We start from the raw sequence: 21,937 nt of genomic DNA, 5'->3' as shown, positions 1-21,937 counted from the left end.
CCGTTTGGAAGCCTAAGCTAGTCCATTTCTCAAGAGGTAGCCCCGATGCTTCTTTGAAAAAACAGGCTGGAGGGGAGGGAGATGTGCAGTATCCCGGCTGTCCACTGACCCTTGACAGCCTGAACTGCAGACCTGCAACGAAAAAGATAAACCGGCTTCTTCCTTGGTTTTTGGAAGCATTGGAAAAGGAAGTTCCCTCCCTGCCAGTTCCATGGAAAGAAAAGAGAATCGTAGATACCAACAGGCAGAAGAGAGGAGGACGCCAGAAGTCACCCAAAGCTTTGATGGCTCCTTACCACGACAGGCAGGTTCCTTCTGGCCACGTGGCGATAGAAAGCCCTGAGGTGTGCATAGCAGCCCCTAAACTCTATATCGGACCAAGAGATCCTCCTGAGGTCAATTGAAGAAGTCTGGTGATCATTTGCAGAGCAGCCTGGGAGTAGTGAACAGAGTCCGCACAGCATTAAGCCACAGAAATCCACAGGAGGTCCTGGTGGAGGCAAATGTATATAGAAGGCACTAGAGGGGGTGGGGGGAATCCATTATCCCAGAAGGGGACACGCTCAGGTTGCTCCATGAAGTGAGCCTCGGAGGCAGTTAAAAAAAAAACTAGAGGTCTATATGGCTACATCCAGCAAGAGACCAGGGAACAGCTTGTTGGATCTTAGCCAGTCCTGCTTTGGGAAGGAAAACCTCAGAACTCCAACAAAATTTGACCATTCATTTTCTCCGTTCATCTTCGTGCAGATCCCAAACTGAGTTGCTCAATGCTCAGCTCCTCCCGGATGCTCCCCCTTCTCCAAGCAAGGTTTAGATTTGGGGACGGAGGTGGGTAGGGTGGACTGTTACCTCCTCTCTTCCAGGGACTCCCCCCATCTCCCCCTGCACAGCATCAACCACCTTGTGGAGACAGTGGGAATGTTCACACCTCACGCTCGCACCTCAGTAGGATCCTGGGAAGTTGTCTCCTGAAAGCATGAGAAGATTCCTTACTGCTGGTTGTCCTTCCAACTGGGTTGATGAAATTCTCAAAGGTGCTCTTGGTGAAACAGGAGGGGACGTTGCGAGAAGAGCTGAGATGGCAAGATCAAAGCAGGGCTGGCGGTGCTGCGAGAGCGTCATCCCAAACAATCCAAAACGACCGATGGACCCTGGGCCAGATGCCTGCAGCCCCCTCACTCTATACCAGTGTTGTCCAAACTTGGCCACTTTAAGATGAGTGGACTTCAACTCCCAGAATTCCCCAGCCAGCATGGCTGGCTGGGGAATTCTGGGAGTTGAAGTCCACTCATCTTAAAGTGGCCAAGTTTGGACAACACTCCTCTACACAGTCTTCAAAGACACTCTTAAGTGTCCAGATGTTGGACTCCTCTTCTGCCCACCACTGTGCAAATTCTTCTCTAGGTTTAGATGTGAAGGTAGGAAGTGGCCGTTCAGTATCTGGAGATGCATGGAAATGGGGGGAAAGGAAAGCAAAGCAAAAGCGGGGTGAGTCATATCAACTCTGCAAGGGTCAGGACCTAGCAATGGCACTGATCAAAAAAGCCATTGTGTGAATTTTTAAAGACGTTTGTTCAAACTGCAGTCCTGCCCCATATCCTGCTCCTAAGCTCTCCAGGGTGGGGAAGAGCAGCTACTCTGGGACGTGCATCGATTCATCTGGCTGCCAATGCACCGGAGTCCGTTTCTTCACAAGAATCCCCTCGCCTGCCGGAAGCAAGAATGGTGCATGCCTTCTCCGGTGGGGTGAGGGTTTGTGCTAATGATTGTGCATGGAAGATAAAAGTTTCGAGAAAGGCCACTGAGGTCACACAAAAGCTTTCACGCCCACCCTGCCAAGAGAGGACCTTAGCGTGAATGCCAAGCAGATGCCTGCAGCAGGCCTTCCGCAGCTGGAGCTGGGGGGAGGGCATCCATGCCACTTGCTTGGGTATTTGGCGGTGGGGAAGGGAGGAAAGAGAGGCCAGAACTGACCTCCCAGCCAGAAGCCACCTGGAAATGTAGGAGGTCCCCACCCACCCACCGACCGGGGAAGGGCATTCCGTTAGCCCATGTTTTCGCTGGGTGATGCGTTTCCCAGGGAGAATGCAATGCCCACTCCGCCTCACCCCAGCCAGGAGTTTGGAAGGGGGGGCAAAACATTTAGCAGACTGTGCCTTGGAAAGGCCCCACTGTTTAGCCCCCCGGCGGCCAATAACTCCATCCCGGTGGGCTCTTCTCCCTTCTGGAGTCACCAACAAGGAGAACAGCAGGTCCGGCGGCTCGGAGAGAGCCTGGGCTTGAGCAGAGGAGGAGGAGGAGGAGGAGGAAGAGGCGGAGAATCCAAGCCTTCTTCTGGTCTCCCAACAGAGCAAAGTTGGGAATTCCTGGCCATTGATTCTGCTGCTACTGCTGTTCTTCTCAGGTTTCAGAAGGCTGGGAATAAGCTGTTATTCTGACCCCTCTCCTGGCTGGCTATGGCCGAGGAGAGCCACTGGGTACAAGCGGGAGAGCTTTTCCTGAGCACCCCCACAGCCCCAGGGCACATACGTGACGGTGCTCAGAGGAGACGGAGGCTGGAGGGCTGAGATTCCAGATTCTCTGGCTTCTCCCGGGCTCTTCTGGAGAAGGTGGCTGGATGGCTCGGCGTCCCCGGCCTTCTTGCCTCTGGGTGCTGCCTCTCCCGGGCTGGGTTGGGGCCACTGGCTGGGCTAGGGCTGCCCTTTCAAACCAGGACCTCCACTGGTTTTTTCTGCCAGTAGCTCAGCCCCCCGGAAGGGAAAGGCTGCAGGTGCAAAGAAAGCAGTGGGCGCTCAGGGAACGGGGAGCCCTGCGTGGCTGGAGATGATCCGGAGAACCACAGCTGGGGGGGCTTTCACTTCCGCTTGGGGTCCGCCTGCTGCAGGCGCCGGGTGAGGTCGTCAATCCGGACGTTCTTCAGGTGCAAGAGATGGTCCAGTCTGCGGATCTTCATCTGCAGAATCTGCGGGAAAGGCAGGCCGGAAGGAGGTTGCTTTTCTCAGCAGCAGCCCAAGGAACCGAGACCCTTGTGGCCCCTGAAAGCCACAGGAGCCCTTGGCCTTCACGGGAGGCTGCCTTCTAGTGGTCCTGATAACTCTCGACAGAGAGGGGAAAGAAGGGAGGGCTTTGCTCACACGACCCTCGCGGTATTCGGTGCCAATGGAGGCCTTGCAGCCTTAGGTTAGCCTGTCCCAGATTCACGTGCAATATTACATTTCTGGACCAAGATAACTGAGCCACGCGAGCAGAGAGGAAAGGCTCGAATAAGCTGTGTGAGAGGTGGCATGGTCCCTTCCTTCTGCGCCCTGCGTAATCCACTGTTGCTGGAGGACAACACAGCCATGATTAAAACCGCTTTGGGGAGGTTGCCAAAGGGGGACTCAAGCAGTCTTTCGGTTTGGAATGGCATTTTTGCTCCTTTCCCTTTCACTGCTTGGGCACTGCCCGTTTCCATGGGCCTTGGCTTCCCATTACTTCCCTCTTTCCATTTGCAAAAGACAACCTTAGGTTTGCCCTGCAGGGACCTCGGAGAAGGCACTGCCCTTGGGAAGGGCACGCGCAGGGAAATAGAGAGGCCCAGAACCAGAGGGTGGGGGGAGACAGGGGTGGCTGAGCGAAGCCACCATGGGTTACAGGCAAGATGCCATCCTGGCCTCACCTGGATGGTCTCCTGGGAGGCCAGCAGGGCCTGTTCCCGCTCAGCTAGATGGAGGCGCAGGTTGGCATCAGTTTGCAGAGGCATCGGGTAGTTCTGCTGCCCTTTGATCCCCCTGCAGGTGGAAGACAGTTCTGGAGAGCGTGACGTTCCACAGGGTGTGGGCCTCCCTGCCACACGCACAGGACTCCCCCCAGAGCACCCACCCCCATCCCATGCGACTGAGCTCGGGACTCTTCCACCTCAGGGAGGAGGACGGACGGACGCCCGCCCCTCTTTTCCCTTATGTTGGGTAGACTTCTTAGCGTGGCCTGTCACCACCCCGGCTCTCTTCCTTTCCATGACTGGGCCTGAGCCTCCTTTGGGGCCATCACAGCCACCTCCAGCAGCAGTGAGTTCCATCTGCCTGCCTTGAAGAAGCCCTGGGAACTCAAGCAGAGTTCAGACATCCCCGAATCGTGACCTGCCAATGCTCCCATCTCTCCCCTGGATTCCCTCTCAAGGCCCCTGGCCTCCACCCTACGGCCTGTCTTATTCTGCAGCTTCATCTGCTTCCCCGGGCTGCAGTTCAACAGGACAGAAAAGGCCCGAAGTGGCCCCCCAGCCCCCCACCTGCTGGATTCCTGGCTGGGTGCAAATGGAGCTGCTGCCCCCCACCTGCCCCCCTCGCTCAGGGGCATAAGTGGCACCTCCTTGTCTGGCTGAGGGGACCTTCAGCTGCTCACCTTTCCGATCCAGGGGAGTCCTTGGTATAAGCCCCGGTGCTGTTGGGTTTGGACTTCGAAGTGTAGCCTGTGAAACGCCAAAGAGAAATTACCTGAGACCCGCCCAGCATGCCACATCCCACACCCCATAACTAAGTCAGAATTCATGGCAGACTCTTCAGCCAGAATCCTCTGCTCGCTCTCCTCTTTTGAACGTTTTTGAACTTGAAGGCCTTTTTACAGCAGGCACACATTTGCTGCAGCTTTCCGCAAACAGATGCCCTCTTCCTCAGCCCAGCATGGCACCTGGCACTCCCGGGTGCGAGAGGGTAGTGGTGTGCAGGAGCTCGGTTGTGTTCCCACAACACCCTCAGCCACAAACCAACCAACCATGGGGTGGGTGGCAAGGGCAAGTCAAACTAACAAGTGTCCAGACCACACGTTAACCATGGTTAGTGCTAACCTCGGTTGGCTTTGGGGAGGCTTACTGCCTTGTCCAAGCTCAACCCGTTTGTTTAGGTTCCGGTTCTTGGTGCAACCTCAGAAAAGGGGGCTATTCAACCATCAGGTTCAGCCTGCTGCCTGAATGCCCCCCCGGGGGAGAATAAGACATTGTAAATGGCAGGGAGGGCATCCTCACCTCGCCTGCCACGAAACTTCGCCCGCCCTTGCTCTGCCTGCCCCTACCTGTATCCAGGTAATTGCTCTCCTCCAGAATGGAGCGCATCCCCAGGTCCTGTTTCAAGAGAGAGGAAGAGAGGGTTGCACACCAAACGCTCCAGACCCGGCTTCTTGGTTGGGGAGGCCTGGGTTGGGAGGGGGCTGAGAGGGGGGCCCGGAGAGCAGAGCTTGAGGGCACTTATTTCCTCCAGCGGAAGGGGGTTTATGCCCCGTAGTCCCTTGGCACAGCAGAGCAGCTCTGAGGCTCCGGCAGAGGTGAAAGAGAAGCCAGCTTGGGATCTCCAGTGCCCCCTGGAGCCTCTGCTGACCCCCTTGAAGTAACTGGGGTTGAGCTCCCCTTGAGGGAGATCTTCCCTTGCTTTTCACTGCTGAGGCTCAGCTAGGGGACAGCACCTGGTCAAGCTTGGCTGGCCTTTCAGAAGCTAAGCAGGGCTAGACCCGGTTAGTGTTTGGATGGGGGGCCACCAAAAGATGCCAGCCCTGCCAACTAGACGGGGAAATGAAAAAAAAATTATAAAGGTGGTGGCAAACTGCTTCTGTGTTACTGGCAACAGCAAAACAACATGGCTCCATTGTGTCCCTGCCTGTTGGAAGTCAGGGGAGTTCATTTCTGCCTCATTTTTGGCCCCTGCCTTAGGTCTCCAGGCCTCGAGGCAGGGGGCAGTCAGTAAAGACATGGCAATGAAAACCCAACCCTTCCAACACACTCAAATTCGTTCACCCCTCTTCTGCAGGGTTGACTCTGTTTGCCTTCGGTCCAGGAGGGAAGAGTTGACAGCTTTCCGAGCCGGCAGCCTCAAGTTCAGGATCCTGGACCTCAAGGATTCCTGGCAACTGCCTGTCCATCCTGGCTGGAAACAGGTCAGACTGGAAGGGCTCTGAGGACAGAGCGAACGAATGCCCAGGAGAGAGGAAGGAGGCCCCTGGCTGATGGGGTGGGGTGCAGGACACGAAGGGGACATTATGGAAAGCCAGATGCCGCCCACAGCTGCACCACAGATCTGGGCCAAGTGCAGCCGCGATGGGACTCCTCTTCTGTTCCACAGCCAGGGCAGCCCCGCTGGTTGATTCAGAGCATCCGAAGGTGCCCTAACCTCATGGCTGCTGCCCCGGGATGGCCTCAGTGCCGGTTGCTTGTCTTGCAATTGGTGAGTCCTACTCACGAGTCAGGTTTTCTGGATCAAATATTCCAGGCCCTTCAGTGCAAGCACCACACTTTTGACTGCCTGGCTGCCCTTCACCGGCCTTTCTCCGGAAGACAAGAGAACCTCCATGGGCAACAAAGGCTGTGGATCAACTTTCCTTAGACTCCGCTCAGTTTTGTTAACTGCCATCCCTGATCTGCCTTGGATAAGGTGGTGGCATCTTTTTCCTCCTTCTTGAGGACCTCCTGTACACTTCCAGCCTTCTCAGTAAACAGGGGGCTCTGCAAAATCTTCAGCCGCAGCAGTGACTAGATTGGGCCCCCAAGGAGGCTGAACCCTTTGAGGGATCTCTCTGCCAGAGCCTTTGTTCTGAAGCAGAACAGCTGATTCTTCTTCCACTACTGATGGCTGTTCTGGACACCCTGCTCAACATATGCCTTCTTCGGCTAATGTTTTTTTCTTTCTTTCTTCCAATCAACCTCAGATACAAATCTAAACTTACTCATGGAGTTTCTAAGGGGCCTTCAAGCCCTTCTGCACTGCTAAGAAGTTGACAATCACTAGTCAGCATGGCTCCACAGACCCTGGCCAGGCGACAGATACAGAGGCAGTAGCTTCTGGTGAATTAGGCCTAGGGAGGGGCAGGAAAGGGCAGACCTTCTAGATGTTTCCTGTCCAGGTGGCAATATAACTGTGTGCCACCTGGGTTTCAGGACCTTGGACAGCTCCGCCTGTGAATCTACGTTGCCGTGTCCAGCCAGAGCTACGGTTCCGTCAAGACTCAGAAGGCACAATTTCATTTGTGATGCAACGCAGAACAGCAGGTGCCGCCCTTTCCCCAGAACTGTTACAGGTCCACAAGATGCTGGGCGGCACCAGCAGCTAGTACAGACCCCACCTTTTGTCCCTGGCACTTTGCTTTCTACTAAATGTTCTAGGTGACCGTCCCTCCTTGACAAAAAATGGAACCGGTCAACCCAGACTTGGCCAGGAGAGGGAGGGGGCATATCTTCAACCTTGGCCTAGATTTGTAGCCGTGCTGTTCTGAAATCAAGAATACCCATTGCTTTGGTTGAGGCGGTGACCCTTTGAAGCATCCCTTTCAAGAAGGGGTTTTCCTTCGAACAAGCAGCGTCTGGCAAGCCTCCCCCCCTCCCGTCTTGTGGCTTTGGTTCAGACAGACAGACAGACAGACAGAGGAAAAGCAGCGAGGCAGATCTCCAGCAGGCAAAAGGAGAGTGGCGAGAGAGGCATAAACCTGGGGCAATGGAGTCGGGAAGGAGCAAAGGCTACAGCACCCCAGAGGAGTTGGTGGACGGCCCTGGAAAGAAGCAGAAGGGAAGGGAGCCAGGTGTAAAAAGAAGAAAAAGAGGGAATGTTGCCACAGACCCCCCTCCCATCAGCCCTTCAGGCTGGATTCAGAGAGTTCTTAGATCGGGAGGCCCTTCAGACCGCCACTCGTGCCCGGGTCACCCACAGCCTGACTACTGCAATGTGCTGTACGTGGGTCTATCCTTGAGGGTGACCACCTGGAAGCTTCAGCTGGTCCAGAATGTGGCGGTATGAGCAGGGGTGGGCATGCCTTGGTATGCCCATGTAACCCCTCTGCTTCGCGATCTGTTCTGGTTGCCAGTTTGCTTCTAGGTGTGACTCAAGGCTAGTCACTACCTAAAAAGCCCTACATGGCACAGGGCCTGGTTCCTGAAGGGACCACCTGTCTCCTATAACGTCTGCCTGGCCAGTTCGATCTGGCAGGGTTGGCACGCTCCTGTTTCCATCAATTAAGCAATGCCATCTGTCTGGACCCCAGACGTGCGCCTTCTCTCTGCCCTCTGGAATGAGGTTCCCCCCCAAATTTAAACGGCCCCCACCCTAATGGCATTTTGAAGGGCCCTGAATACCTGGCTCTTTGCCCAGGCCTTGGGTGGGGATGACTGAGGCCCCTTTCTTCCTTGTTTTGTTCCCCTCCAGGTTTGTTTTCTTTGCCATCGTTGTTGTTTGGTCTCGTGGGGTGTGTGTGTTGGTGTATTGTCCTTTGTTGTTAAATGTTTTTAACAACTGTAAACCGCCCAAGCCGCTGGGAGTCAGCAGCATATACATTTAATAAATGATGATTATTATGAGTTCCAGATGGTACCTCTTCAATCTACGCAAGCGTGCACACGTTAGAATAGTCCTCTATACAGACAAACACGCCCTGCTTGTGGGAGACGAGCTCTCTGGGAGAAAGGTTTGAGAGGATCATTTTACTTCCTGACATACAAGCCTTCTCCGTGCAGGGAAGGCTGTGGAGAGTACACATGTGGGTGTGCAAGGGGGAGCCAGCACTTTCACCACTTGTAAAATAAATTGTATACCCAGAGGCAGGTTGGCCATCTCAGGAAATGAATCCGAATTGTGGAGTTGGAAGAGACCCCAAAGAGCCCATCAAGGCAGAAATCAGTTTTCAGCCAGGGTAAGAGTGAACCACCATCGCCCTGGATGTGCTGCAGGCGATTCTGCCAGCTGTTCCTTCCCACTAAAGTAAATGTCCCCCAGACTACCGAAGAGCCCACTGGTGCCTCGGTCAGATCCGCCTGTCCCTTCACCACTGCTGATCTCGCTCGTGTGCCAAATATTTTTGTCAGTGCAATTCAGCCAGAAATCTGCTGGGAAACAATAATCTGAACCCAGTTTTAACAAAAGGCCTTGGAAATCAGGGTTTGCAAGAGTGCAGCTTTGATTTTTGTCCCACTTTTCCAGTACCTAAAAACGCTCTTGGAGCTAACACACGAGCCCTCTGCTGTCTTAGGCTGAAAATACCATGGATGGAAACATCTGTGTGCATCTGCACGGATCTCCTGCTTGATGGTGATCTCCTCTGCAGGGCCCGGGTCCAAACCGAGAGAGGAAAGAATTCACACTGAACGTTATTCGTGGGATTCTGCATACCGTTGGAATGGCTTTCACTGCACGGTGCTGTGGGTGATGGGAGGGTTCTCCTGCCCAAACCCTTGGAAATGAACAGGAGTGGCCCAGGAGCAGGAGAACATTTGGGCAGAGTCTCATCCCCGTTTTTCATGAGCCAATGAATAAAAAGTCCTTGGGATCGTTTTCCAGATCTCCTCTGAACTTTTCCTCCTTAAAGAGTTTCTCTTCCAAAGCATCTTGACTGTTTTTTTAAAAAAAATTCAATACTTTTTGCTAAACAGCAAAGCAAACCTCCCTTCTGATCTAGGGGACATATGGCTGGGAATTCCAGGAGCTCTAATCCCCCAGGCTGGGAAGATGCCAGGTGAAAGAAGGTTGAGCTATGCCAGTGTTTCTCAGCCTTGGCAACTTTAAGATGGGAAGACTTCAACTCCCAGCATGGCTGGCTGGGGAGTTGAAGCCCACCCATCTTAAAGTTGCCAAGGCTGAGAAACAGTGAGCTATGCAGTGTTTCCCTGATTGCCTTCAAAAAGGGAGTCAGAAAGTAAACTTCAGATGTTGGCTCAGATTTTTTTTTTAAAGGCAAATAAATAAAGTGTGGGTTTCTAAAACAAGCAAGGGTCTGAGTGCACCAATAGTTTTGATTTCAAACCTTGATTTTTCTGCACTCAGGGTCTGGATGGGTCTTGTTAAGGAGTAACAAGCGAGAAAAATGCAGGTCTCTTTGTAGAGACATTTGCAAGAGGCTCGTGGGTAAGCTGCTGTCCCTCAGCCCTGCTACCCAGGCTGTTTGCAAGTTGGAGAAAGAGGAAACACAAGCCTTGGTTGTTGGGGGGATTAGCACCCTAAGAAAGCTCATGATGTCAGCGTTCGCTCACGGGGCCCTCCTGCCTGTTGCCCAACTGCTACTGACCTGATAGGAGGTGGCGGACATCATCTTGGCTTGCTTCTGCTTCTCCTCAATCTTCTGCCTCAGCGGGATCAGCACTAACTCCACCACTCCAGGGGTGCACTGGGCAATCTTCCGGACAATGTCTTCTGGGATGGAAAAGTTCAGCTTGCTTAACACTTTCCTGGAAAAGAAGTATGGAACACAGCAGGTGAGCCCACCCACAGCCCCCTCTGATCACTGCTGTGTTCAGGATTAGGGACCCTCAGGAAGAAGCAGGTGGAGACCTTCCCCTACAGCCAGCTGGGGTCTTGGCTCACTGGGAATAAAGACATTAAGCAGGGCCAGAATGAACTTTTCAAGATTCAGTAGCCAGATCTGTCCAATTTTAAAACAAAAGAGCACCCACTTTCTAGAGAAGAAGAGTCGAGGCCGGGAGACAGACACCACTGTATCAATATTCACCTCGCCCTTTGGGGATCTAATGCTTCCAGCTTGGCAAGTGAACCACCAGAAAACAGGCTACACATTTTGGCATGACACGTCCTAATTGACAATGGCCAATCTCAACTGATCTGGGGTGGGGGATTTTGAACACTGACTTCACCTGTGGGATACTGACCTGTTCAGGTGTCCCCAGTTGGAGAGCTTTTGTTGTGTAGAATTAGCTGGAGCATAATTGTGCATCTCCACCATTTTGGGAAAATAAAACTTCACCACCTCGGCCACCAGAACTGGATGGGAAATAAAAAGAAGCAGTGGGGGCGGGTGGGGTTGGCACCTAGAATCCTCTTCTCTTCTAACCTGCCCTCCATTCTGTGGATAAAATCTTCAGCAACATTACTTTCCCCTTTTTTTGGACTGGGCAGAACAGAATCACTATAGGAAGGGTTTGAGAATCAATGGAATGCTTAGAAAAAGGTTTGGAACTGTACGGGGCAAGACAAAGATGAATGATGTTACTCTGGTTGTTGAATGCATTTGTGGATAAATGTGTATTCAGATAAGAGCTGCTGTTGGCTGAGAAACCGAATGATTTGCTGTGAACCTTAGACAGATGATGTGTTGCTGTGAGGAGCATGGATCAAGGAAGTTGTGCCTGGCAGGGAAAATGGAGTGAAGAATTGCAAATTATACATCGGTGGCAAAAAACTATAGCAAGTAGATGAATGTGCATACTTTAGTGGAACGTTTATGGAAGAAGGCAAGGTGGATGGGGAAGTTGATGTGCAAAAGCTGGCAGAAAGGTAATAGTTGTACGTGCGAGGAGTGAAAGTGCCTTTCTGCAAGAGTTCTGCCCACTTTATTATATGGGCAGGAGAGCTGAATATGTCAGGAGGAACTTAGAAGGAAGTCAAATGCAGTGGGAGTGGCGTATTTGCGAAGTGTGTGTGGTGATGGTGTCTGGTTGATTTCATCAACCAGAAGAGATGAAGTCAGGAACGGATGGGTGCTGCGCAAGCGTGGGTTGAATGCACAAGCGAGTGATCCACAGGAAAGAAATGCGTTGCAGGAGTTGGTCATCTAAACAGAAGGGAGGAGGACCGAGCCACGTAAAGAAGAGTGAAGGAGCAGAGAGGACGGGAAGACTGAGAAGGTGGTGACTGGGATCCTCAAGAATAGAGCAGTGAGAAAGCGAAAAAGGCAGGGTGTGAAGAGCTGCAATGGACTTGGTGGAACAAGGACAGGAAAGAGCAGAAAAGTACCACACTGGAATTGTGCGATGGGGGTTATTGTCCGTCCAAACAGAATCCACAAAGCAAGCAAACAAACAAACACAGGTTCTGATAGCAGCGAGTTTGGGTACGATGCTATCAGAAGTGAAGTCTGGAAGGTGTTTGTCCTTCCTTGGAAGAATCTACATGTGGTGGGTTCTGCAAGAATTTATTTACTTTCTAAAATACTATATTAAGGCGACCAAGAGGTCTCTTTGATCATTTTTGATCAAGCCCATCAAAAAGCGCATATGGTAACAGCCCATAGAGCAGTGTTTCTCAACCTTGAGGACTTTAAGATGCGTGGATTTCAACTCCCAGAATTCCCCAGCCAGCATCAATGAGCGGACTTCAATTCTGGGAGTGAAGTCCACTCATCTTAAAGTCGCCAAGGCTGAGAAACACTGCCATAGAGGCCTCTTCCTCCTCCTCAACACTTCCTGGAATCACCATGCAAGGAAGGTGGATCACATGATCAGTCCAGGAAGTGCTGAAGCCGGAAGAAAGCAGTTTTCTGTATGACTTCAGTGCAGCTGCAACCGTAAGTTAAAATCTGCCACTGTGACCATGTTAGAAGTCCATATCACTGGTGGTCCATTTTCAGGGCTCATCTGAGAGGTTTTCACAGGGTTCTTGAATAAAAAGAAAAAGAAAGAAAGGTGTTCCTGAAGCGGAGAGGTAAACAGTGTTGGTTTGCTCGTGGGTGCGTTCCATCCCATGCCAGTCCTGGAATGGTTGGTTCAGAAGACCCAAAGCACTCGGGTGATGCTGCAGCAGAGGAAGCCGTGGTCTTAGGAGGCAGCCTCATAGGCACTATACCACCCCTCCCTTTTGTTAGCCTTAATTCCCCCCCTTTATATGTAACCAAACAGTTGTGGGAAGGGGACAGGGAGTCCTGGGGTAAAATGAGCATGAAAAAAATGATGAATCTGGAGGAGATTCTCTTAATCCACTTTCAGATTAGGCCTCTGTTAGTAATATTTGTACATCTTCTAGACTGAAAAAACCCTAAAACAGAACTTGGATCTTATGGCGTGTAGGGTAATAGGGGTGGAATAAACCAAAGAAGTGTCAAAAGCAGGGGTAATGGCCGGTGTGTGTGTGTGTCAAAAAAGTAAAAATGCACTTGGTTGTGGCTGCCATCCTGACTTTTTTTAACCCTTTCCCTGCAGACTACCCTGGTCAAAAGAGCTCCCCCAAATCTGTTGCCATCCAGATGTCAGGCAGTAAGTATCCCCAAATTCCTATGCCCTGGGTACTGTAATTTTTGGAAGGTATCTCTGGGTAGTCACTAGAGGGCAGCAAAGGGACACTGGCAATTCCAAGCCTTTGCTGCCCTCTCGTGGCCCTTAGTGTTAGGACTGGACGGTGGAAAGGACGGACAAAGAAGGAAGACTGTCAAGAAGAGAAGACCGTGGTGCCAAAGGATTTTTTAAATCCCTTATTTTACTAGGTTTAAAACCTGAGGCCATCAGTGGTCATGTAGTCTATGCCATCCTCCCCTTCCTTCACCAAAAATGAGTCTGAATAAAAACGTCACCCGTGGATTACACCCTATGCTGACGATAGGCCAAGGGCAAACTCTTCCTCTGAATGTGCAAATCAGACTCTGCCCCTTTTGATCCAAGGAACTCTTCTGGAAAGGATCATTAGCCCGCTCCCCTCCCCACTGAGTAGAGGTGAAAAGAGATCAACAGCCGAGATCCAGCCACTTTTTTGCACTGGGAGCCAACTGAGGGCAGATGGGATGTGTCCACACTCATAAATGGCTGCCATGGTGGGTGTGTCCAGTCACAAAGCTCCTGTTAAACCAAAGCTTCATTAATGCTCCACTGCTGGTATATGTGGACTTCAACTCCCAGAATTCCCCACTTTACACTTCTTCAAGTTGGTGAGGTTGAGCAATACTGTACTACTGTAGGTAACCCTCAATCAGTGTTTCTCAACCTTGGCAGCTTGAAGATGGGTGGACTTCAACTCCCAGAATTCCCCAGCCAGCTTTGCTTGAAGTCCACCTATCTTCAAGCTGCCAAGGTTGAGAAACAGTGCCCTAGACACCGTGCTTGGCAAAGCCAGCTAGTGCTTGGCTTTGAGATCTGCCAGCTTCCTAATGTTTTTATTTAACGTTTTTTAAAAGGCAGGTGATATTTTATTTACTGCCCAAGGAGTTCAAAGCCCTCTTTTTCCAGCATTGCCGCAGGGAGCGTCAAATGGGAATTCTGCCAGTGAGCTGGGTACCGCTCTACTCCTCCCCAAACCAGTCGGGCGACTGGAGGCTTCTGGGTTGGTGGCAACCAGCTGAGTGGATCTGCTGCTGAGAGGCTGGGTTTGCACAACCTGTGTGCGCAGGTGACGTTCACCCACCCTCTGGTTTTACCAAAGCACTACACCACAGGGCCCGGGCAACCAGCCGTGCTGCCAGGAAGATGAGCCCAAGGTGGAACAGCTAGGGTGAGCCCAAGGTTGGGCAGCTAGGGTGAACGCGGCTGTCCATCCCGGCTGAGTGGGCTAGTTGCTCCAGGCAAACCCGGCTAGCCCATTCCCCAGGCATTCCCACGTTCATCTTCTTCCTGCCCTAATTCTTTCTGTGCGTCCCCAGCAGGGGCTCCGGAGCTGTGCCCCATGGTCCTTCCATCTCTGTGGGCCTTGGCGGCTGCAAGGCACCCTCCCTGCAAGGATGCTGAGTGCCCCAGGGAGCACGCGCTCCATCCCCAACCCACAGGAAGGGGGAGTGGGGCGCAAGCCCTGGCTACTGAAAGCGGGAGAGGGGCTCCAGGGAGCCTCTGATTTCCACAGCAGCGGAGGCCGCCAGCCCCAGCCGGGGCCCTCCGGAGAGATGGGGATGGAGATGGAAGCAGGCTGGCCCCCTCGGGAGGGCCCCGGTTGGGGACTGCAGACTCGCGCCCCTCCTTCTGCCCCCAAACCTCCATCGCTGAAGTCGCGGGCGATGTTCCTCTTGGGGCGGGAGAGGGGGATGCCATCCACCCAGCTGTACAGGTCGTTCAGGCTCTCCTCGTCCAGCTCCCCGTGGGCCATCTTGCCTTGGCTTGGCACTGCTTGGCACTGCCGCCCCCCCCCAGGCCAGCTGCAGAGGGCTCCGCGCTCCTTCCTAGCCAGAGGGGCTGGGGGCAGCCATATTGTTTGCACGGGCAGCCATGGCAACCACCATGCCCCCCCATCTCAGGCGAGGCATTGTGGGAGTGGTAGTTCTTTCCAGCTCCAGGCAACGCAGCCACCACAACAGGGTTGCTAGGCAACGGGGGCATCCTAGCAACTCCTTCTCCTTCGAGGCCCAGGAGAAGGAGCAGCAGGGTGCTTCCTGGGGCACAGGCTTCTGGAGTGGCGGGCAGATGTTTGGACTACAGCTCCCATCGTTCCCAGCCTTTCTGGGAGCAATAGGAGGAGACTGCTTTGAGAAAGAGAGACAAGGCACCTCGCCCAGTTTTCCCCCAATGTCTCTGCCAGGGGAGCACCCCCCAAAATAGGCAGCCACAGACGAGCATGCCTCTCTTCCTAGGCAGGGCTGCACCTGCTGAATTTCTACCTGTTCTTCAGCTTTAGTTCTTTATCCTGTTTGAATCAATATGGGCTCAGGGCAGTTGACAAAAGCATCGACAAAAACATCCATGAGAGTTAAAGCATCCACAGGGAATATAAACCAATTAAAACAACCAACAATTGATCAGAAGTTCCCAGGAGACAAGGGTAAATGCTAGTAACTGGGACAGTGAAAAAATCAGTAAATCCAAACCAACATCAACAATGGCTTCAGAGGGAAATAAATTAAAGTGGGCGATGGCAAACGATTCCACAGAAGGCTCTTCTGAAACTTCTCCGCAGGAAAAGTTCCCTAAAACTACAGGATTTGGGGCCGGAGGGGTGGATGGAGGGGAAGGGCCAGGAATAAAGCTGACTTGGACTGGCAAGGCCCACACCCATCTTTTTCCAGAGCTGCAGGGCCGTCCCCGGGGGCATGGTCCAAAAAGTCAAGATGGTGGCGCGCCTGCTTTTCATGCGCGGCACATGAGGAGCATTGATTGCGCCAGTGCAGCCACCACCTTGACCACACCCTGGGGACGCCCCTGGAAAGAGGTGTGAGCAACTGGCGCTGGGCTGGACTTGGAGTTCTGGAAAACTGGGAGTCTAACAAAGAATCTTGGCATCTGCATCCTCCCTCTTTCCTGAAGTCGATGCCCCACTGAAGTCGGGTACCCTGGATGTCAAGCCTCCTCACTCCCACCCGGGATGGCCGTTGGCTACGGGTGATAAGAATTGCAGACTGGCACATCTGGCAGGTGCCAGCTGGGGAAAGCAGGTGACAGGCACTAGTGGCTCTTGGCGAAGCCCCCAAAAGGTAGGCAGGGTCAGACTGGGTGAGTCCTGGATGGGAGGCCACCAGGAAACCCTAGAGGTGTGGGCTAGAGTGGGAAATGGAAAAAGTATTTCCCAAAGGGCAAACCAATTTCATCCTGTTGTGAAGAACACAATGTGCTCCTTAAGTCGTTTGGAGCCAAACTCAACTCAGAGAAAACAACCCCTTAAAAAGTCTTACTTGAACCGACTGGCAGTGCTCCCCACACGTCTTTCCAAGCCCCACCTGGAAATGCTCAAGGTTAAATCTGCCATCTCGCATATGTAAACGAAGCATCTGCCCATTTTGTGGCTTTTCCCCTCAGGCCTAAACTGCCTCGCTGTCTCCTGGAGCCCACAGGAATGCAGGTGGGGCTGCGTCTTTGGGCCCCCCAGCCTGGGCAAGCCCAAAACGATCTTCCAGAGCGAGCACCCAAGCCAGGTGGGCACAGCTATCGGCAGAGGGGGGTCAGGACAGTCAAGGTGGCGGCCAGGGCGGTATGAAGTTCTGCCTGTCCTTATGCGCGTTGCAGCCATTGTGACTGTTTGGAACCCAGCCCGCAGATACCCCATAGCGCGAGCAACGGCGAGCAAACTCAGGAATGTATTTTGCAGTGTCCGTTGTGGAAATAAGGGCCAGCTGCAGGTTCCAGTGGGCGACTTTGTCTGCATCGATATCCTTTCCGCTATAAAATTAAGGGAATTAAAGTTTTAGGAACTTGGGTGAAGGCCAAGGAAAAAGCGGTGCCAGTCAGATTGACCGACTCTTTTCCCATAGAAGCGTGTCAAGCATAGATTTACTTCTGGGGACAAAAAGAAGAGCCGAGGGGGGGTTAGTCTGTGGGAGGCAGATTCCTGGCTAATTGCAGCCTGCAAATTCTGGACCATCATGTGCTGAGAAAAGCAGGCAGCTTAATCTGCGATCTTTGGTGAAATGCTAGCACAGTGTTTCTCAACTGTGTTTCTCATGCTGGCTGGGGAATTCTGGGAGTTGAAGTCCACCCATCTTAAAGTGGCCCAGGTTGAGAAACACTGTGCCAGAAACTCAGTCTTCCTCACCCCGTCCCCATCCCGCCAAGGATGCAAAATGAGGCGAGACTTTGCAATGCGAAAAGATGCCAACAACCCTTTTGGTTGCATCCAGCAGATGTTCAGATGGTCGCAGCCAAAATCCCAGAATACGCCAAAAAAGATTTTCTGTCCCGTCCCTAGCAGACGATTGAACTCCATAATTATTTTCCTCGCTCTGTGTCTTTGCAATGCAAAACGCAGGGAGGCCCCGGTTTGCTGCACCTTGCAATGGCCTGGCCCAGCATATTTCCTCATGTTCCCACATGTTTGCGGGGACGTGACTTAACTTTATTAGCTCCAGAACCTCACGGGATCGAAAGAATTAAATCCAGAGCCCGTTGCTCAGAAACTCCTTGAGATATTTCTCCAACACAGAAATTAATACCCTAATTTGGGATTAATCACAGTAGTCTAGAGGCAAAGAATCCCTTTGCCCCTCCAACACACCATATGAATATCATTTTCCTCTAACTTGCAGAGCCGTGATTTTTAAAAAAAGAACAACTTTCAAGCATTGGAAGATATCTGGCCTCCTTATGTAGGGCTACAAAGGGTTCAGGGTTCACCAAGGGTGGATTCACACAACATCCCAATCCCCAAGCCCAGGTGAACAAAACCTGATTGCTGGGTTCACATCCCATGTTGTGTGCAAACAAATCAATCATATCATGCCCCAGTAGAGTCGAATATATGTAGCTCAGGTTTGAACTGTGGAGTCCTTGGGGTTCTCTGAGTTACACAACCTGGCAAGACAATTACTGTAGTTGGTTCCATCTCTGGGCTGCAGAACTCTGAGCCACCATTAGAGGGTGACAAAGAGATGGTGAATATTGGTTTCTCCTGCCCTCTCGTGGTCACCTAAACGCCTGCAACCCAAATACGTTAGCCTTACACTAACTCAGGGTTATTGAAGATGGGGAGCAAGGAATGGGTGCAAGGGGGGCCAGGCAGAGGCCCTGCGCCTGCAAGTCCCATCTCAGCTGCTTCCCTTGCCTTCCCTACATTTACACCCTGACTTTGGTGTTGTACAAACCCAGCTATGGAAATCCACTTCTGGCCTCCCCCAAGTCAGCCATTCCACATTATCTTGGCAAGAACAGCAATGGCAGCAACTAAAGGTGAACCTTAAAAGAATTGCAATGGAATCATTCAGCAATTCTCAGAGAAAAGTGCTGAAGGAAGCCAGCTAAATGGCCAGTTTGATGGAACTGGACAGTCCCTGGGCGGTCAAGGTGGGGGGAAGCAGTGAAGGTGTTGGACTGGGACAGTGAGACCGGGGTTCAAGTCCACCCTCGGTATCAGCCAGGTCACCAACAGGGAGCACAAGAACTACTGGAACTCTATTGTTATAAAGAGCAGAATCTCGGAAACCTGACCGCGTTTCTCTTTTCCTCCCTCTTATGCCCAAGAGGATCAAAGCAGGACGGTCTTGAGTTTCTTCCTCACCCCTCTTCTCTTTCCAGGTAGGCTGATGTTTCAGTTGGAGGTGGTGCAGCGATGGGGATTTGGTCTTTGGCACCATGAAGAAGAGGATGCCCAAGAGGAGCCATTCCTGGGTAATCCTTGGTAGGGCAAGTTAAAGGTTCCCTCAAGATGAGATTGACTCCTGGGAACTCCATAGACAGGTCTCTTTCTTGGCAGGGAGGAGTTGTCTGGAAAGGTAGGCCTGTCCAGTTTAGCCTCCCACTCTGGAATCTCCTGGTGGCCTCCCATCCACATAGTAACCAAGTCCAACCAGTCAAGGTTGTTTTGTGTAGAAATGCCTACTGCCTGACTGCGTTGATCCTATTCCAGCCCTTCACACAGCTCTTTGCTCTAAGATTGCATTCACACCTACTGTAAAGCTACAATGGGATTTGCGAGTTTGTGGCTTGTGGGAATTCAGCCACTGGGGTTTTGAAACTATAATTTAGGCCTTAGCACAATCACAAACCCAGCCAAACCAGAAATTGCTTTTTCCATCTCCAGCTTTTTCTTCAGAATTCCTTCTGGAGTTAGTCCCTCAGGTTCCAGATCCAGCCTTTCCCAGAGCAGTGCCCTCCTGATGTGCTGGACTACAAATCCCATCCTTTAGCCAGCAAGCTATATTGTCTGGGGTGATGGGAGAAGGGACCCAGCAGGCAAGTACCAGATTGGTGAAAATGTGCTACGGTGTATGGACTTGATTTTGCTCTGAGCTGCGAAAATTAAGGCTAGAATCTGGCCTTGGATGAGCAATGGTATTTCCTCCTTTTCTTACATTAAAAATATCAGTAGTTCTTTAGAGGTGCTGAATCAGAAGCCAGCTTTACTGTGACCTGACACCCACTGAGGGCGGCCGTTTTTGGCAGTTGCCAACCAACCTGGCCTCTGTGTGCGTGTGTGACTCCTGTGTGTGGGGTGCCCCCTTTGTGATGGTGACATTGGATGGACCTTGCTTTCCGCAGCCAGTCTTGGAAAAGGACAACAGGATGGGCACCTCCCGAGGCATGGAAGCCTGCCTGATTCCCTGATCCCGGTGATGCAAGGCGAGAGCCACCTCTGTGTGACGCATCCGTGATTAGATCTTTCTCGGCAGCCGAGTCTGGCTGTTGGGTGACCAAGTTGGAGCCACGCTTCTGCCTGGTGATAATGCTCTTGCCAAAATCTCCCCCAGCCTTTTTAAGGGTGAAGGAGACGCCCTGGAGGCCAACAGATAATCAGGATCCAGGAGCACCTTCCCTCTCCCACCAAGGTGAACGCATTTGGAAAAGGGCGAGGGTCATTCTCTACCACCCCTGACCTTCTGACTGAGCCGGCCCGTAGTGGGAACCTAGCTCTGGCCGTGCTGAGATTGGAGATCTGAGCTATCGCAAGAGTTTCTGTGATAACGGGTCGGGTGGTGTGTGTGTGTGTGTGTGTGTGTGTAAGGCAGCCTAAAGATTTTCCATGTCTTTTCACCACTTCATTGATTCTATCGGTGTTCATTTCTGGCACTCTTAGTGAGGCGTCTGGATTGGCTTTCTACCAAGGATATTTTCGCTTGAGGATTCAGTACCAAGATGAAAAACAAATGCCCTAAATGTTGTGTTCTTTGGGATGCTGACATTGTAAAAGTCAGAGACACCCCCCCCCACACACATTTTTATAGCTCATTTATCACTTTGGAAATGTTGATGTCTCACGGTTGGCACTGTCATGGGTGTTGCAGGGCAGAATTTACACATCATTCTGTGGTGGGCAATGCCAGTCACCAAATGCCCCTCCCCACCAGGATCTTCCTTAACATTTCATTTTTCCTTCTTCACCTGGACAGGCAGGAACATTTCCAAACTCCTCCCTTCCCAAAAGCCCAGCCTTTCCTATCTTATGTCTCCAGATCTGATGTTTTGAATCCAGGAAGCAATTGTTCTCTTTTTCTCATTTTCTACTGCATCAGGGATGCCCTTAATTTTGCCCACATGGGGATGGGAAGTTGTTGAAATGCTGTGAGTGGGCGTTGCCGGTTGTAGGGTATAATCACAGAATCTTGAAAGCCTGCCCAAGTTTCTGTCTGTCTTCTCTTATACCGAACAAATTATGGGGTTTTTTTGAGTTTCTTTCACAATTCCACCCATCTCAGGTCTGCGTCTTCCCTTCCCAAGTGCCCCGCTTTAACCTTGCTCTCCTACCTTCCCCAACCTCATCTCCAGGTTCCTTGACAGGCTGACATCCGGGCCCAGAAAGATGCCATTTCTTGCTGATGTGTGCTCAGCAGTCCTCAGCTGCCCAGCTCCAGCTTGGCACCCTTCAGATACATTCTTACATCGCCTGTAACTTCCAGCAGGCAATTTGGAGGAACCTGCCTTCAACAGTAGGGCCAAGAGCTCCTGCTATTTAACTCAGCAATCGCCACATGAAGGAACGCGCTGTGTGCCAGAAGCTGGCCAGGCTGAAAGCACGTGTTTATTTGCACGAATGGCTGGAGGACGCGGAGCCTGCAGGACGTCTTACCTTTCGCCTCTACCTGCAAGAACCCACCTTATCTTGACTTATATTCCATTGGTCCCACTTTCCAGGTTCATTTGCTCGTTCCCCTCTTTCTCGGTGCTTTTAGAGAAGGCGTTCTCGCTGCTAGCGATCCAAAGGGCTCACATCCAGCCGCATGGTGGTTCTGGTTAAAAAGGAGTCGGAAGGCACGGCGAGCAAGCGGATGCTTCCAGTCGGAAGGCAAGTCATCCGGAAAATGCCAAGAATGAGACTCGGGGATGGCGTGACCAAAGTCTGCCTGTTTGCTGATCTCACCCCTTCTGATGGTCTCCTAATCTCTTTACTTTTCCCTCCCCCCCTCCTTGCGGCTTTTTCCATTTGCGTTTATTTATTTAGCCATTACCAAATGCCATTTTTATATTGACGTTTCAATGGGCGCGGGGATTGGAAGCCAGCGTGTAAGGAGCATGGGTGCTCCACAGTCTTAAGTGCTGGGTGTGTGTGTGTGTGTGATAAGGTGGAGAAATGGAGGTTAAATCCAGATTGGGGAGAGTGCTGCAGGTCAGCCGAAAACCTGGCTGCGCCTGCAGATTTGGCCCACTCTGGAGGATGCTGCCATTCGTCTAGCTTGGAAGCACTCCTCGACCCCACCTGATCCAGGATCTTCAAAGGGCGGGGGGCCAAAGGGTGTTTTGCATATCCCCCCCCCCCCCCGGTTTCTGGGTCTGTTTGTCCATCGGGCAAGAGGCCCCCGTCCTCCTATCGAGGGCTGGTCCACAGCCCGCCCTCTCCTCACCACCACATGCCTGTTTCCTTTTCCCAAAGAGCTTCCAAAAAACTGCGAGAGGGAAAAAAGCACCCGGAGAGAAACGAAAATGGAAGAAATATGG

At 52.1% G+C, this 21,937-nt stretch overlaps 1 protein-coding gene across 1 annotated transcript; it reads right to left on the bottom strand.

Moving 5' to 3' along the window:
* Window positions 1-1,292: 1,292 nt before the first annotated feature.
* On the bottom strand, window positions 1,293-21,381 carry SPEF1 (sperm flagellar and cilia associated 1). Its single transcript, XM_025175029.2, has 7 exons — window positions 21,099-21,381; window positions 10,607-10,718; window positions 10,009-10,168; window positions 5,047-5,095; window positions 4,381-4,447; window positions 3,659-3,770; window positions 1,293-2,962 (listed from the first exon to the last, which is right to left on the bottom strand). Exons 2-7 carry the CDS (start codon window positions 10,678-10,680, stop codon window positions 2,855-2,857), a joined length of 570 nt encoding a protein of 189 aa, XP_025030797.1. The 5' UTR covers window positions 10,681-10,718; window positions 21,099-21,381; the 3' UTR covers window positions 1,293-2,854.
* Window positions 21,382-21,937: the final 556 nt, after the last annotated feature.

This window comes from Python bivittatus, unplaced genomic scaffold, assembly GCF_059951505.1.
Source record: "Python bivittatus isolate LINGU-HERP-01145 unplaced genomic scaffold, Pbiv_v1 ctg000740_np1212, whole genome shotgun sequence".
Lineage (NCBI taxonomy): Eukaryota > Metazoa > Chordata > Lepidosauria > Squamata > Pythonidae > Python > Python bivittatus.
Note: the sequence above shows the minus strand (reverse complement) of the source record. Positions and strands in the feature narration are given on the sequence as shown.

Coding starts and splice junctions, on each gene's coding strand:
- SPEF1 (XM_025175029.2), bottom strand. CDS start 10,680: ATGGTGGAGATGCACAATTATGCTCCAGCTAATTCTACACAACAAAAG. Junction 10,169..10,606: donor AACTGGGGACACCTGAACAG/GTCAGTATCCCA, acceptor CTTCTTTTCCAG/GAAAGTGTTAAGCAAGCTGA. Junction 3,771..4,380: donor GACTCCCCTGGATCGGAAAG/GTGAGCAGCTGA, acceptor TTCCACCTGCAG/GGGGATCAAAGGGCAGCAGA.